Here is a 17946-nt window from a genome sequence, read left to right as displayed (position 1 = left end):
CACGTTGGAAAGAATGATATTTTAAACATAACACTAAACCGCCATTAGGTGTCGCCAGGCGATCGTCTTAATGAGCGAGTCATTAATTAATTCGTTCAGACGATTTGTTCGAATGACTGAGTCATTCATGATTGAGACAGATGTTTATGGATTGGTCATTGAATCTTTGAGTCAACCGATTCGTTCAAAATGCTGAATCATTCAGAAATGAGAAAACAAGTTGCTGTGAGATGCGCGATTGTTCTGCTGTGATCTTGGTTTAACTATTTTTGCTGCTGAAACAGAACAAAAACAGTCAATATTGCATCTTAAATGTAAGTGACTTAATTGTAACTGTTTATTAACCTGTTGATGAAATCAATGTCGCATTTTCAATCGTGATAGGAAACACAGCCTACTCGTCAAGTGAGGTTGCTCTTATCATATGTTATAAAATATATAAAAACTCCATATTTGTAATTTTTATAGTCAGTATGTTGTTAACTGGGTTTCTTTTTTGTGTGCTGCGCTCAGTTGTTTACGTTTCTCCTGGAGAAGCTGCAAGAGCCTCAGCAGCGCAACCTTGTTACCATTGATCAGTAATACATTTATTATCAACTGTTGATTGCAACTTAAAATTAATGTAATATAATTAGAATAATCTCTCGTTTTAGTGATTCCCAAGTTATTTTTTTGTCATTGACGTTCTAATCAGGCTACTATGGTCGGGCAAGCTAAACTCTCTTTCAGGTAGGCGGCCTATACTATGTATGTGACAGTGAGAATATAATTTTACCACCGGTTAATTGACGTGTGACACCGCTGGGGGCTTTTGAATCGCTAACTTAAAAACGAAAGTAAAATATGTTCGTCCGCACTGACATTGATTATGGTTGGGAGCAGAGCGAGCTTTTTCAATGAATTCCTATGGAAGTAGGAATGAATTCCCGTGCAGCCGTGAGCATTTTATTTCAGTTTTAAAGTTAGCACCATAAAGTATATTTTTATGTCTCCACTGTTCAATCACGCCCACGACACACACACACACACACACACACACACACACACACACCAGCATTGCAATCTTGACATCGCAGCCTGTTCATTATAGCCCTAATAAAATATAATTATAAAATAGTCAACCTAACTTATCAAAATTACACTGCTCTGTTTAAATAGTCAGTAGTACAATTTGTACCATTTTTTTGTGAAGTGACAAGACAGAGAATATTACTTGTCTGATATATAATGTATATATCTTTTGTTATATATATACTGTATATATATATATATATATATATATATATATATATATATATATAAATATAGCTGCGAGCAGCGATGGAGGGCCCAAGCCGGCGGCACCGCCACCCCGGTGCCTTTAGGTAACTAAAGGCATCGGGGTGGCGGTGCCACCGGCTTGGGCCCGTAATCGCTGCTCGCAGCTATATTTATTATTATTATTATTATTATTATTATTATTATTATTATTATTTTGTCAAGGTTCCGGGCACTTTTGGGGCCCTTAACATGCTCGAAAACTCTTGAAACTTTGCACATTGGTCAGAACCCGCGGCCATCAGGGCCGGGCTGAAGCTGGTACCCGGGCGTGGCAGGGGGGCTCGACAGCGCCCCCTGGAACGGGATCCGAACACTTGTCCATAAATCAAACACACTTGCATGTAATAATATGAAACTCAGAACACATATAGATCTCATCGGGCCGAACAACTTTCGTGCTCTAAGTTTTACGCCAGCCCAACAGGAAGTCGGCTATTATGGGTTGTTTGGAAACGCATGCTGTGGAATTGAATGTGCTCCTCCTAGGGAATTGATCCAATCGCCTCCAAACTCGGTCAGCATGAAGTCAAGACATTGAGGATGCTAAATTGCGGACGGATTTTTGATATCTCGAACGGTTTGGCCGTGGCGAGGAAACAAATTTATGGCGAATAATGAAAACAGGAAGTGTGTTATAACTCCTGCATACATTAACTGATCTTGATGAAACTTCAGCAGTGTGTTCGTGGTAAAAGGCCGATCACATGGATGTGACTATTGTGAGTCAAAATTATAGCGCCACCAACTGGCAGCAGGAAGTGTGTCACTTTCAAAATGCTTTGAAATCACCCTCTTATTTTTACCCGATGTGCTTCAAATTTTATGTGTATAATGTAGACACACGGCAGATGTAGACCTGTGAAAGGATTTTTTATATCTTTAATACTGTTGCCATGGCAACGCTTCAAACTTTAATATTCTTTTTTGATGCTTTTGAGACTCTTAACATACTTGAAATTGGATGAAACTCGACAGACACATCACATTTATTAGCCCATAGACATGTGCAAAGTTTCAGAAACGGGCGTGGTGAGGGGCTCAGTAGCGCCACCTTTAGTCATAAGTGGGGGGGTTAGTTTTATCAACAGCAACAAAACTTGGTATGTGTATTGATCTCATCAAGACGGACAACTTTCTAATTTACATTAACTATCTCGAACCAACAGGAAGAGAGATATTTTGGTTTGAATGTGGATTTTCTGAAGAATTTTCTCTCCCTCTCTCTGTGTCTCTGTGTGTGTGAGGGGAGGGGGGGATTTGACTATTGCTTTTATATTGTTAATCAAGGTTTCAGGGGCTTTTGGGGTCCTTAACGTGCTCAAAAACTCTTGAAACTTTGCACAAAAGTCAGAACCCCCTGCCATCAGGGACGGGCTGAAGCTGGTACCCGGGCGTGGCAGGGGGGCTCAACAGCGCCCCCTTGAACGGGGTCCCAAAACTTGGTCCATAGATCAAACACGCTTGCATGAATTAATATGAAACTCGGTACACATATAGATCTCATTGGGCCGAACAACTTTCCCCCGGTCAAGTTTTACGCCAGCCCAACAGGAAGTCGGCTATTATGGGTTGTTTGGAAAACGCTCGCTGTGGAATGCGAAGTACTCCTCCTAGAGAATTCATCCAATCCCCACCAAACTCGGTGTGCATGAAGTCAAGACATTGAGGATGCTAAATTGCGGACGGATTTTTGATATCTCGAACGGTTTGGCCGTGGCGAGGAAACGAATTTATGGCGAGAAAAGAGAAACACGAAGTGGTATAACTTCTGCATACATTAACTGATCTTGATGAAACTTCACCAGTGTGTTCGTGGTAAGAGGCCGATCAGATGGATGTAACTATTGTGAGTCAAAGTTATAGCGCCACCAACTGGCAGCAGGAAGTGTGTCACTTTCAACATGCTTTTGACAAAAGTGGGGGGGTTAGTTTTAACTACAGTAAAAAAAAATAGTTTGTATATTGTTCTCATCAAGCCGGACAACTTTCTAATTTACATTCATTAGCTCCGGCCATGAGGAAGTCAGATATTTTGGTCTGAATGTGGATTTTTTTGCAAAATCAGCCTCTGAATTTTTAGCCACTCCTCTTAAAATATTTATTTTATTCCCACCAAACTTTTTCAACATGATGAAAATACATTAAAGATGCCAAATTGTGAACGGATATTGAATATCTCAAACGGTTTTGCTATGGCGAGGGATTAAATTAATGTCAAAAAGGAAGCAGGAAACATCTCATAACTTCTAAAAATGTAATTATACACCATTTATTTTTATATAAAATTATACAAATATTAGAACTAAACCCATTTTATTCTGTTTTTGCAATTCAAGAAGTATGAAAAAGTTATGAACAGGCTATTTAGTGCTATTTGGTTTAACAAAAAAGCAAACATAGGGCTATACTGCCCTCTTGTGTCCAAAAGGATATCCAAATAGAATATAAAACGTTTTACTAGGTAGGCCTATTGTATTTAAATATAAATTTATTAGGTATATGACTGTGAGGATATTTTCCCATTGGTTAATCGATGTGTGACACGAGCGGGTGCTTTTAAATCGCTAATATAAAAGTGAAAGTAAAGACGTCCGCACAGACATTGATAATGGTGCACACACGTTGGAAAGAATGATACTTTTAAACATAACACTAAACCGCCATTAGGTGTCGCCAGGCGATCGTCTTAATGAGCGAGTCATTAATTAATTCGTTCAAACGATTCGTTCGAATGACTGAGTCATTCATGATTGAGACAGATGTTTATGGATTGGTCATTGAATCTTTGAGTCAACCGATTCGTTCAAAATGCTGAATCATTCAGAAATGAGAAAACAAGTTGCTGTGAGATGCGCGATGGTTCTGCTGTGATCTTGGTTTAACTATTTTTGCTGCTGAAACAGAACAAAAACAGTCAATATTGCATCTTAAATGTAAGTGACTTAATTGTAACTGTTTATTAACCTGTTGATGAAATCAATGTCGCAGTTTCAATCGTGATTGTATTCAGGAAACACAGCCTACTCGTCAAGTGAGGTTGCTCTTATCATATGTTATAAAATATATAAAAACTCCATATTTGTAATTTTTATAGTCAGTATGTTGTTAACTGGGTTTCTTTTTTGTGTGCTGCGCTCAGTTGTTTACGTTTCTCCTGGAGAAGCTGCACGAGCCTCAGCAGCGCAACCTTGTTACCATTGATCAGTAATACATTTATTACCAACTGTTGATTGCAACTTAAAATTAATGTAATATAATTAGAATAATCTCTCGTTTTAGTGATTCCCAAGTTATTTTTTTGTCATTGACGTTCTAATCAGGCTACTATGGTCGGGCAAGCTAAACTCTCTTTCAGGTAGGCGGCCTATACTATGTATGTGACAGTGAGAATATAATTTTACCACCGGTTAATCGACGTGTGACACCGCTGGGGGCTTTTGAATCGCTAACTTAAAAACGAAAGTAAAATATGTTCGTCCGCACTGACATTGATTATGGTTGGGAGCAGAGCGAGCTTTTTCAATGAATTCCTATGGAAGTAGGAATGAATTCCCGTGCAGCCGTGAGCATTTTATTTCAATTTTAAAGTTAGCACCATAAAGTATATTTTTATGTCTCCACTGTTAAATCACGCCCACGACACACACACACACACACACACACACACACACACACACACACACCAGCATTGCAATCTTGACATCGCAGCCTGTTCATTATAGCCCTAATAAAATATAATTATAAAATAGTCAACCTAACTTATCAAAATTACACTGCTCTGTTTAAATAGTCAGTAGTACAATTTGTACCATTTTTTTGTGAAGTGACAAGACAGAGAATATTACTTGTCTGATATATATATAATGTATATATCTTTTGTTATATATATACTGTATATATATATATATATATATATATATATATATATATATATATACAGTATATATATATATATATATATATATATATATATATATAAATATAGCTGCGAGCAGCGATGGAGGGCCCAAGCCGGCGGCACCGGCTTGGGCCCGTAATCGCTGCTCGCAGCTATATTTAGGGCCCAAGCCCTGAAAGGGCGAAGGCCCTATTGTTTTCGTTAGGATTATTTTTATTATTATTATTTTTTTTCTACTTCTCGGGCACTTTTGGGGGCCTTAACATGCTCGAAAACTCTTGAAACTTTGCACACAGGTCAGAACCCGCGGCCATCAGGGCCGGGCTGAAGCTGGTACCCGGGCGTGGCAGGGGGGCTCAACAGCGCCCCCTTGAATGGGGTCCGAAAACTTGGTCCATATATCAAACACGCTTGGATGAATTAATATGAAACTCGGAACACATATAGATCTCATCGGGCCGAACAACTTCCGCGCTCTATGTTATTAGCTCCGCCCAACAGGAAGTCAGCTATTATGCGTTGTTTGAAAAACTCATGCTGTGGAATTTAATGTACTCCTCCTACAGAATTCATCCGATCCCCACCAAACTCGGTCAGCGTGAAGTCAAGACATTGAGGATGCTAAATTGCGGACGGATTTTTGATATCTCGAACGGTTTGGCCATGACGAGGAAACGAATTTATGGCGAGAAAAGAGAAACAGGAAGTGTGTTATAACTTCTGCATACATTAACTGATCTTGATAAAACTTCAGCAGTGTGTTCGTTTTCAGAGGCCGATCACATTGATGTGACTATTGTGAGTCAAAGTTATAGCGCCACCAACTGGCAGCAGGAAGAGTGTCACTTTCAAAATTCTTTGAAGTCACCCTCTTATGTTTACCCGATTTGCTTCAAGCTTTATGTGTATAATGTAGACACACGGCAGATGTAGACCTGTGAAAGGATTATTGATATCTTAGATACTGTTGCCGTGGCAACGCATCAAACTTTAATATTTTTTTCGGATGCGTTTGAGACTCTTAGCATGCTTGAAATTGGATGAAACTTGACAGATACATCCCATTTATTAGCCAGTAGACATGTGAAAAGTTTCAGAAACGGGCGTGGCAGGGGGGCTCAACAGCGCCCCCTTGAACGGGGTCTGAAAACTTGGTCCATATATCAAACACGCTTGCATGAATTAATATGAAACTCGGTACACATATAGATCTCATCGGGCCGAACAACTTTCCCTCTGTCAAGTTTCACGCCAGCCCAACAGGAAGTCAGCTATTATGGGTTGTTTGGAAAACGCTTGCTGTGGAATGTGAAATACTCCTTCTAGAAAATTCATCCCATCCCCACCAAACTCGGTGTGCATGAAGTCAAGACATTGAGGATGCTAAAGTGCGGACGGATTTTTGATATCTCGAACGGTTTGGCCGTGGCGAGGAAACGAATTTATGGCGAGAAAAGAGAGACACGAAGTGTTATAACTTCTGCATACATTAACTGATCTTGATGAAACTTCAGCAGTGTGTTCGTGGTAAGAGGCCGGTCAGATGGATGCAACTATTGTGAGTCAAAGTTATAGCGCCACCAACTGGCAACAGGAACTGTGTCACTTTCAAAATGCTTTTGACAAAATGAGGGGGTTACTTTTACCCACAGTTACAAAAATCAGTACATATATTGGTCTCATCGAGCCGGACAAGTTTTTCATTTACAGTCATTAGCTCTGACCAACAGGAAGTCAGATATTTTGCTTTGAATGTGGATTTATTTGCAAAATCGGCCTCTGAATTTTATATATATATATATATATATATATATATATATATATATATATATATATATATATATATATTTTAAAGTGACAAGACAGAGAATATTACTTGTCCGATATATATATATATATATATATATATATAAATATAGCTGCGAGCAGCGATGGAGGGCCCAAGCCGGTGACACCGCCACCCCGGTGCCTTTAGTGTAACTAAAGGCACCAGGGTGGTGATGCCACCGGCTTGGGCCCGCAATCGCTGCTCGCAGCTATATTTATTATTATTATTATTATTTTGTCAAGGTTCCGGGCACTTTTGGGGCCCTTAACATGCTCGAAAACTCTTGAAACTTTGCACACGGGTCAGAACCCGCGGCCATCAGGGCCGGGCTGAAGCTGGTACCCGGGCGTGGCAGGGGGGCTCGACAGCGCCCCCTGGAACGGGATCCGAACACTTGTCCATAAATCAAACACACTTGCATGTAATAATATGAAACTCAGAACACATATAGATCTCATCGGGCCGAACAACTTTCGTGCTCTAAGTTTTACGCCAGCCCAACAGGAAGTCGGCTATTATGGGTTGTTTGGAAACGCATGCTGTGGAATTTAATGTACTCCTCCTAGGGAATTGATCCAATCGCCTGCAAACTCGGTCAGCATGAAGTCAAGACATTGAGGATGCTAAATTGCGGACGGATTTTTGATATCTCGAACGGTTTGGCCGTGGCGAGGAAACGAATTTATGGCGAATAATGAAAACAGGAAGTGTGTTATAACTCCTGCATACATTAACTGATCTTGATGAAACTTCAGCAGTGTGTTCGTGGTAAAAGGCCGATCACATGGATGTGACTATTGTGAGTCAAAATTATAGCGCCACCAACTGGCAGCAGGAAGTGTGTCACTTTCAAAATGCTTTGAAATCACCCTCTTATTTTTACCCGATTTGCTTCAAACTTTATGTGTATAATGTAAACACACGGCAGATGTAGACCTGTGAAAGGATTATAGATATCTTAGATACTGTTGCCGTGGCAACGCATCAAACTTTAATATTCTTTTTTGATGCTTTTGAGACTCTTAACATACTTGAAATTGGATGAAACTCGACAGACACATCACATTTATTAGCCCGTAGACATGTGCAAAGTTTCAGAAACGGGCGTGGTGAGGGGCTCAGTAGCGCCACCTTTAGTCATAAGTGGGGGGGTTAGTTTTATCAACAGCAACAAAACTTGGTATGTGTATTGTTCTCATCAAGACGGACAACTTTCTAATTGACATTAACTATCTCCGACCAACAGGAAGAGAGATATTTTGGTTTGAATGTGGATTTTCTAAAGAATTTTCTCTCCCTCTCTCTGTGTCTCTGTGTGTGTGAGGGGAGGGGGGATTTGACTATTGCTTTTATATTGTTAATCAAGGTTTCAGGGGCTTTTGGGGTCCTTAACGTGCTCAAAAACTCTTGAAACTTTGCACACAAGTCAGAACCCCCTGCCATCAGGGACGGGCAGAAGCTGGTACCCGGGCGTGGCTGGGGGGCTCAACAGCGCCCCCTTGAACAGGGTTCTAAAACTTGGTCCATATATCAAACACGCTTGCATGAATTAATATGAAACTCGGTACACATATAGATCTCATCGTGCCGAACAACTTTCCCCAGGTCAAGTTTTACGCCAGCCCAACAGGAAGTCGGCTATTATGGGTTGTTTGGAAAACGCTCGCTGTGGAATGCGAAGTACTCCTCCTAGAGAATTCATCCAATCCCCACCAAACTCGGTGTGCATGAAGTCAAGACATTGAGGATGCTAAATTGCGGATGGATTTTTGATATCTCGAACGGTTTGGCCGTGGCGAGGAAACTAATTTATGGCGAGAAAAGAGAAACACGAAGTGGTATAACTTCTGCATACATTAACTGATCTTGATGAAACTTCACCAGTGTGTTCGTGGTAAGAGGCCGATCAGATGGATGTAACTATTGTGAGTCAAAGTTATAGCGCCACCAACTGGCAGCAGGAAGTGTGTCACTTTCAACATGCTTTTGACAAAAGTGGGGGGGTTAGTTTTAACTACAGTAAAAAAAAAATAGTTTGTATATTGTTCTCATCAAGCCGGACAACTTTCTAATTTACATTCATTAGCTCCGGCCATGAGGAAGTCAGATATTTTGGTCTGAATGTGGATTTTTTTGCAAAATCAGCCTCTGAATTTTTAGCCACTCCTCTTAAAATATTTATTTTATTCCTACCAAACTTTTTCAACATGATGAAAATACATTAAAGATGCTAAATTGTGAACGGATATTGAATATCTCAAACGGTTTTGCTATGGCGAGGGATTAAATTAATGTCAAAAAGGAAGCAGGAAACATCTCATAACTTCTAAAAATGTAATTATGCACCATTTATTTTTATATAAAATTATACAAATATTAGAACTAAACCCATTTTATTCTGTTTTTGCAATTCAAGAAGTATGAAAAAGTTATGAACAGGCTATTTAGTGCTATTTGGTTCAACAAAAAAAGCAAACATAGGGCTATACTGCCCTCTTGTGTCCAAAAGCATATCAAAACAGTATATAAAACGTTTTACTAGGTAGGCCTATTGTATTTAAATATAAATTTATTAGGTATATGACTGTGAGGATATTTTCCCATTGGTTAATCGATGTGTGACACGAGCGGGTGCTTTTAAATCGCTAATATAAAAGTGAAAGTAAAGACGTCCGCACAGACATTGATAATGGTGCACACACGTTGGAAAGAATGATACTTTTAAACATAACACTAAACCGCCATTAGGTGTCGCCAGGCGATCGTCTTAATGAGCGAGTCATTAATTAATTCGTTCAAACGATTCGTTCGAATGACTGAGTCATTCATGATTGAGACAGATGTTTATGGATTGGTCATTGAATCTTTGAGTCAACCGATTCGTTCAAAATGCTGAATCATTCAGTAATGAGAAAACAAGTTGCTGTGAGATGCGCGATGGTTCTACTGTGATCTTTAACTATTTTTGCTGCTGAAACAGAACAAAAACAGTCAATATTGCATCTAAAATGTAAGTGACTTAATTGTAACTGTTTATTAACCTGTTGTATGAAATCAATGTCACAGTTTCAATCGTGATTGTATTCAGGAAATAGTTGCCTACTCGTCAAGTGAGGTTGCTTAACTCTATCATATGTTATAAAATATATAAAAACTCCATATTTGTAATTTTTATAGTCAGTATGTTGTTAACTGGGTTGCTTTTTTGTGTGCTGCGCTCATTTGTTTACAATTCTCCTGGAGAAGCTGCATGAGCCTCAGCAGTGCAACCTTGTTACCATTGATCAGTAATACATTTATTATTAACTGCTGATTGCAACTTAAAATGAATGCAATGAAATTAGAATAATCTCTCGTTTTAGTGATTCCCAAGTTATTTTTTTGTTATTGACGTTCTAATCAGGATATACTCTGGTCGGGCAAGTAAAATTCTCTTTCAGGTAGGCCTATTGTATTTATATATAAATATATTAGGGATGTGACTGTGATAAAAAATTTCCCACCGGTTAATCGACGTGTGACACTGCTGGGGGCTTTTGAATCGCTAACTTAAAAACGAAAGTAAAATATGTTCGTCCGCACTGACATTGATTATGGTTGGGAGCAGAGCGAGCTTTTTCAATGAATTCCTATGGAAGTAGGAATGAATTCCCGTGCAGCCGTGAGCATTTTATTTCAATTTTAAAGTTAGCACCATAAAGTATATTTTTATGTCTCCACTGTTCAATCACGCCCACGACACACACACACACACACACACACACACCAGCATTGCAATCTTGACATCGCAGCCTGTTCATTATAGCCCTAATAAAATATAATTATAAAATAGTCAACCTAACTTATCAAAATTACACTGCTTTGTTTAAATAGTCAGTAGTACAATTTGTACCATTTTTTTGTGAAGTGACAAGACAGAGAATATTACTTGTCTGATATATATATAATGTATATATCTTTTGTTATATATATACTGTATATATATATATATATATATATATATATAAATATAGCTGCGAGCAGCGATGGAGGGCCCAAGCCGGCGGCACCGCCACCCCGGTGCCTTTAGGTAACTAAAGGCATCGGGGTTGCGGTGCCACCGGCTTGGGCCCGTAATCGCTGCTCGCAGCTATATTTTAACTTCAAATTAAACTGTCTCTGAATTTTAAAATCACTATTTATAATTAGAGAGAGATCAGGAGGGAGAAGTAATTTAAAAAATAGATGAATGACTTGCCACTTTTCTTTCAGCTACACTCAAAAACAATTTAAGCCTTTATTTTTAAGATTTTCGCAATTTAATTAATAGTGAAATTCCATCAATCCTTACTCAATTATTCAATTAAATTACGTATGGATTATTCAATTCAATTTGATGGAATTTTACTATTAATTAAATTAAATGAATAAAAAAAAGGCTTTTTTTGTGTACCAACATTATTGAAGTATTCATTACTGCATCTGAGTACCAATAGCTGAATTAATTTTACAGTTTAATCATAAAAACTTATTCTGGTGTTCCATTTTAAACTGGTCTGACACCATCAACAATTTGTTTGTTATGGTCTTTAAAAAATTAAATGCATGACCTGTTTAATAAAAATATAATAATAATAATGTCTGTGAATCTTCTTACCAATGCTTTTCTTAAACAGTTACAGAAACTTTCAAAGATGGGGAGCAAACAGTCAGTTCTAAAAGATCAAGGTTATGAACTAGTGAGTGAACAAGACAAGATGATGCTGGTGAAAAATAAAGGTGGTGATCAGTTTGTCATTAAAGAGCTGAATGCTAACCAGGTAAGATGGATACTTGATATTTAAATTGAAAGACAGAAATTCTGATACACAGCCTGTGTCTGTTTTTAGGATGATCTATCAAACTTTCTCCAAAAGCTCAATCATCCACACATCGTCCATCACAAGAAAATCATCAGAGGTTAAAAGAAACTTTAAAAGTCACACTTTGTTAACACGTCTTAATCTACATCCAGGGCTATACAGTATTCACACGTAGGTGTAAATATTAATAAATAATTTTAAAGCACACTGTGATGAATGAATCTGCTTTCAGATCGTGACTGCTTCTACCTTTTACTGGATCACTGCGAGGGTGGAGAACTGGCAGAGATAACAAAACTTAAATTGGAGGGAACAGTTATAAATTCTGAGGTATGTTTGTAGATTTACAGATGGTGAAATTTAACCCGTTACCATGATTTTGAGAACTAACTGTTAAACTAACAGTTTTCCCCATTTCCCCCCAAAATTAAAGCATTTATCTACAAATTTAACATGTTATCTGTAAATATAAACTAATATTGGGATTTTGTTGCAGTGTTTATATGTTGTTAGGTTGTATTTCTTATTTGAATCTTTAAAGTTGGCAAGAAATTAAAGTTGTAATAGTCTTCCCTATTGAACCATATATTCAGAGCCGGACAGTAACTGAGTACATTTACTTGAGTACAGTACTTAACCCTCCTGTTACCCTCAAATCTACCAACATCTTTTACCCACTGGGGTCAATTTGACCCCAGCAATTTAAACCCCCACAATTTGATTTTTTCCCCAAAGGTTTAAGTCAGGTACTTTATGTTTCTTTGTTGACTACTTAAATAGCCCTTTAAATAAAACACCACCAACCCCCCACCCCCACCCCCACCCCTTATACATCCAGAATACCTATTGCACGACTATGGACAAATTAGCAAATCACTATAAAATGTCACTGATTTATCGAAAATTCAAAAATTATATATATTTTTGGTGTTTTAATAGCTTTTTATTTATTATATTATACAATATATTTTATCAAGGATAGGTTTGGGGTCAATATGACACTCCCATTGATAGTCTCAGGATGCCTCACTGTTGGCACGACACAGGACTCATGGTAGCGTTCACCTTTTCTTCTCTGGACAATCGATTTTCCAGATGTTCTAATCAGATACATTAACTTTGCACCAGTCTTCTGCTGTCCAAATCTTGTACTTCCTGCAGAATTTCAGCCAATATTTGATGTTTTTATTGGAGAGAAGTGGCTTCTTTGCTGCCCTTCTTGACACCAGGTCGTTGTCCAAAAGTCTTGGCCTCGCTGTGTGTGCAGATGCTCTCACACCCACCTGCTGCCAATATTGAGCAGTTCTGCACTGGTGGTGACACGATTCCCTAGCTGATTCCTCTGGAGGAGAAGTTCCTGGTACTTGCTGGACACTCTGGGACATCCTAAAGCCTTCTTCACTGCAGCCGAACCTCTATTCTTGAAGCTCTTGATGATCTGGTAAATGGAGGCCATTTTGATGCAAAGATGACCCTCCATCTTTCTTTGGAGGAAACCATTGCTAACAGAAGAACACAATGATTGGAAGCACTTCTTCCTTCCTTATAGCAATCATGTGCTGATTATATGATTAGTAAAATGATGTTAGCTGATAATTTGGTGCCAAGGACAAAAACAGTGAAATTTGGGGTTTTGTGATAAAGCTTTTTGAAATGATGTAAAATGGTCCACGTACTCGTAGGAGATGCCCTGTTGTTGTAGAGCGAGCAGTACGGCATTGATCTCTATGCTGTAGAAGGCTTTCTCGTAGTCTACGAAGGCCAGTACCAAGGGCATCTTGTACTTCCGGCAGCATTCGAGCTGTTGGTTCAGCACGTGGATGTGGTCCATTGTGCTGTAGCCAGACCGGAAGCCGGCCTGTTCGGGTGGCTGTTGTTTGTCCAACTGCCTGGCTAGTCGGTTGTACAGCACCTTGGTGAAAACCTTGTACACGGTCGGCAGGAGCCAGATTGGCCGATAATTCCTCAGCTGTTTGCGGTCACCCTTCTTGTACAACAGCACTGTCTTGGCCGTCTTCCATTGATCTGGTGTTCTTCTCTGCGCCATGTAGCGGCTGAAACGGCTGGCCAATGCTGCCCAAAGCATCGGTCCACCCTCTTTGAGCAGCTCGGCCTCGATTCCGTCCAGCCCTGGCGCCCTGTCTTTCTGGATGTTCTGGATCGCATGCCTGACCTCACTGGTCAACACTGACGGCATGGCTGGTATGGCATCGTCCTGCATTTAGGGCGGGTCGACTGGTGTCTTGCTGGCGAACAGGTCCGTATAGAACCCAAACCCCCCCCCAAAAAACTTTGCTAAGAGGTAATTTTCAATTGAGAGAGAGCTCACAAAGCACAAAGAGAAATGGTTTATAAGGCTTCTGTGGAAGCTTTCATACATTTGCTCCTCCCCTATATTATGTTTTCCCCTCCCCCACGGCACAAAATATCAAAGTTCTTGCAAGAATTATGTTATCCCTTCCCTGGAAATATATAATTGGCACTGGAAATATCTAATTTCTTGTGAGAATTATGATTCCCCCCTTCATATATCGTGTGAACTATTAGTGGTTCTCGCAATACTTCAAGTAGGCCTATATGGTAATGTCGGGTTAGGGCCCTAAAGCAGAGGGAAGGTTTTTGAAGATCATAAAATCTCAACTTATAATGACCTCAATATCATCCAAAATTAATGTGGGATTTGTGCCTAATCACCAATGTGTGAACAACAAAAAATGTGATATTTCTTATATGTTTTATACAGCAAAATGAGCCTGGGGTCAAATTGACCCCAAAGAACACCGATGCTACAAAAGTACGTACAGAACATTGAAAACCTATCATCATGTTAATTTTATGTTTACCCAGTTGTCCCCGTTAAATTAGGAAAAGTCTTTAAATATGAAGCAAAAAAATTTTTTTTAAGTATGTATTTAGAGACGTTAAACACTGAATGGGGTCAAATTGACCCCAAAGGTAATAGGAGGGTTAAGTACAATTTTGAGGGATCTGTACTTTACTCGAGTATCATTTTTGGGGAGTACTCATGACTATACTCAAGTACATTTGAGAGGCAAATATTGTACTCTTTACTCCACTACATTTCTATCCATAACCGTGAGTACCCGTTACTTCTTCTAAAAAAAGGAAAAAAGAAAAATCTCCGAAACCCTCAATTTGTTGTTTCCCTCTCAAACGTGATTGGATTGTGCAGGATTGTGCAGGCGCCACTGATTGGGACAGCCTATCAGCAATCACCTTCATGGTCAGATTTAGATAAGAGACGAAACCATGGACGAAACAATGGATGAAGACGCAGCAGGTCCATCCCGGGAATGTGCCAACCCGTGCCCCACCTCGCCAGACTATTTCAATTTTCTGAACAAGTTAATGATAGTTTCCGCTTCAAGTGTTTGCTGTGTTTACCAATGTAAGCACTGTGGCAGTAGTAATGCAATATTTAGAAAATGTACTCTTGTACTCTTGATACTCAAGTACTTTTAAAAACAAGTACTTCAGTACTTTTACTTAAAGGGATACTTCACCTCTGGAAAGATGAATGTGTATTTAAAATAGGTCATTTATGTAGAAGAAATGTGAAGAATTTTTTTTAATTTGGAGCTTTCTAGACAGAGAAAAGCCAGAAAATGTATTTTTGGCTCATGTGGATGAAAGACAACAACTCCCAGAATGCACTTGCTTCGCTGCCCTAGGAGGCCACGCCTACTGGTAAGAGAGCGCAGTTTAAAACAAGGTTAGGCTACCAGTGAGTCTCCGTGACGAGTCTGCCTGGGATTTCGGGATCGCCCAAAATGTCCGGGATTCGGCTTTTGCGTTCTACAGTCGGCATTCATCATGTTTACTGTGGCGAGCAGGACGAGGCTGACGGCCGCGGGAGAACGGCACGAGGCCGGTGGCGTCATTACTGAGACGCGCCGGTCTCGCAAAGGAGGTGCGGGAATTTTCTTAGCAATGTTAAAACGCACATCAACCGATCACTTGTTTAACATTTATGTAAACACTACATTCAGATTCACTAATCGGAATGAATTCAGTTAGATTGAAACAAAAGGTGTGCATGTAAACAATGAATGGCGACCGCAGAACGCAAAAGCTGAATCCCGTACATTTTGAACGATCTCGCCCGCCGGACAAGTCCGGGAAATGGAGGATGGTAACCCCTACTTTCTCAGCTTTCTCCTACTACTCAGCTTTCTCCACAGAACAAGAGCCTGCTAGCTTAGCTTCCAAAGAAAGACGGCTGACTGTGTGTACATTCTGTGAGTGAGATCCCACCCTGTATGGGCGGGCTGAAAACATGCGGAACAACGCCATCTACTGGCTGTAGTCTTTAGCCTCTGGACAGAAAATCCTCTGATGACGCAATATGAAGATTTTTGCGTCATCTGAGGATTTTTTCCAGACAAAAAATACATAAATCTCTCCTCTCAGGGGGATATGAGGGTGGAAAGCATGGTAATTCGAAAATACTACAGGTTTTCTACTAATACAAAGCTTAATGCTAAATCCTGAAGTATCCCTTTAAGTAGACATCTGACTGTAGTACCTTTACTTGTACTTGAGTAAAATTTAGCAAGGGGTATCTGTACTTTTACTCAAGTAATGAAGCTGTGTACTCTGTCCGCCTCTGCATATATTTTAGTGAAACAGCTTCTCAGTCAAGAAATAAAAATGATGTTGTAAAGACGTTGACCTTCAACTAATCCAAAGTCAGTCAGACTGAGGTTGAAAATGAAAGTCGGGTTGACGTCGAAACCCAACGATTGTTTTAAGTCAAGCTCCAATGTCAGTCAGATGTTGAATTTTAGCACAGCACTGCAAAAAGAGGGTAAAATGCATGGCAACACATTACATCTCTCAAGATCTCAGCAGAGGAGGATTAAACAACTCCACAAACAGCATTGCAGCTTCACTTATTACTAACCAGAGTGACCTTATTTCTGTCAGACGACTACAGAAGTTCTTATTGAGAATTAAGGTTTTGAGGTTTTGTTGTTGGTGTTTTATTGAAAATAATACTTTGGTTTGAAGTCACTATTATGGTGATCAGAGTTTCCTTTAGTTGTGTAGTTTGACTCTTGACTTTTCTACATTAGTTTTTCTCTGGATGCTGTAACTGTGTTTGTTATGGCAAGAAAAGCAAGAGAAAAAAATATCAAATGATTGTCTACTTGTAGTAAGTGTACTGCCTTTTCTGGTTTATTCTAACCAAAACTTGACATCGACGTTGGAGCAATGAGAGTGTGCTGGGTATGTATGGCGTTATATATGTGCCTCATTCCTGAGCGAGTAATTGTAAGTTTTGAGCACAGAGAACTATATTTTGCAAGCACATTACATTATATTTTGAACAGAAATTAACAATCGCAAAAAAAAAATGTGTTTGAGCAAAGCAAAAAATGATTCCGTGCTCAATAAATGTATTTGCTTGTTTGCTATTATCCATATTAACGTGCAATAATAACCCCACTCACGCAGTTTACTCAGGTGCTCTCTCACAAACTTATTCTCTGCGCTCCTGTCAAGTCCCTCTCTCTCTCTCTCAACCTCTTAATTCTGTGCGCGCTCAACTCTTGACACACACGCTCGCTCAACTCGCAACAGCGTTACAAGTGTGCCGCAAAATCAACCAATCGGAAAATGAAAGGTCAATTGTGATTGGCTGTTGGTCTCCAATCAAATCGCTAGTAGAACCAAAGCCTGTCTTGTAGAACTATCCATATATATCCATATATCCATATATAATCCTTTATTATATGATATCTATGGAACTATCTACAGCATCCCGGAAGCTTACTGAAAAAAAAATCGAAAAAAATAACACTACAGCGAGACTAATGGATTAAAACACATTTTGGTAAGTATTTTTTTTATTATTATTAACTTAAAAGTGCCTTGTTAGTTTTGTGTATTATAATGCTGTTGTGTTGCTTAACTTACAATATTATATCTCCTATTGTGACTAAAGTTAGTTTGACTTGCATTCTAATGCTAGCACAGAATGTCATCAGAACAGCAACACCTAAATGTCACACCACTTTAGTCACAATAGGAGATAT

At 39.2% G+C, this 17946-nt stretch overlaps 2 protein-coding genes across 2 annotated transcripts in view; both read left to right on the top strand.

Moving 5' to 3' along the window:
* Positions 1-17946, top strand: part of LOC311079167 (Fc receptor-like protein 2) — a 248771-nt gene that overhangs the window by 99290 nt on the left and 131535 nt on the right. The window lies entirely within an intron of this gene.
* The window catches only part of LOC311079161 (uncharacterized protein), a 56469-nt gene that overhangs the window by 25035 nt on the left and 13488 nt on the right, over positions 1-17946 (top strand). The window contains exons 2-4 of the mRNA XM_084108367.1: positions 11702-11845; positions 11915-11984; positions 12120-12217. Coding sequence (XP_083964493.1) covers positions 11720-11845; positions 11915-11984; positions 12120-12217 — 294 coding nt within the window. The 5' untranslated portion in view covers positions 11702-11719. The remainder of the gene's footprint in view (positions 1-11701; positions 11846-11914; positions 11985-12119; positions 12218-17946) is intronic.

Source organism: Abramis brama, assembly GCF_963993115.1.
Source record: "Abramis brama genome assembly, chromosome: 3".
NCBI classification, from domain to species: domain Eukaryota; kingdom Metazoa; phylum Chordata; class Actinopteri; order Cypriniformes; family Leuciscidae; genus Abramis; species Abramis brama.
Note: the sequence above shows the minus strand (reverse complement) of the source record. Positions and strands in the feature narration are given on the sequence as shown.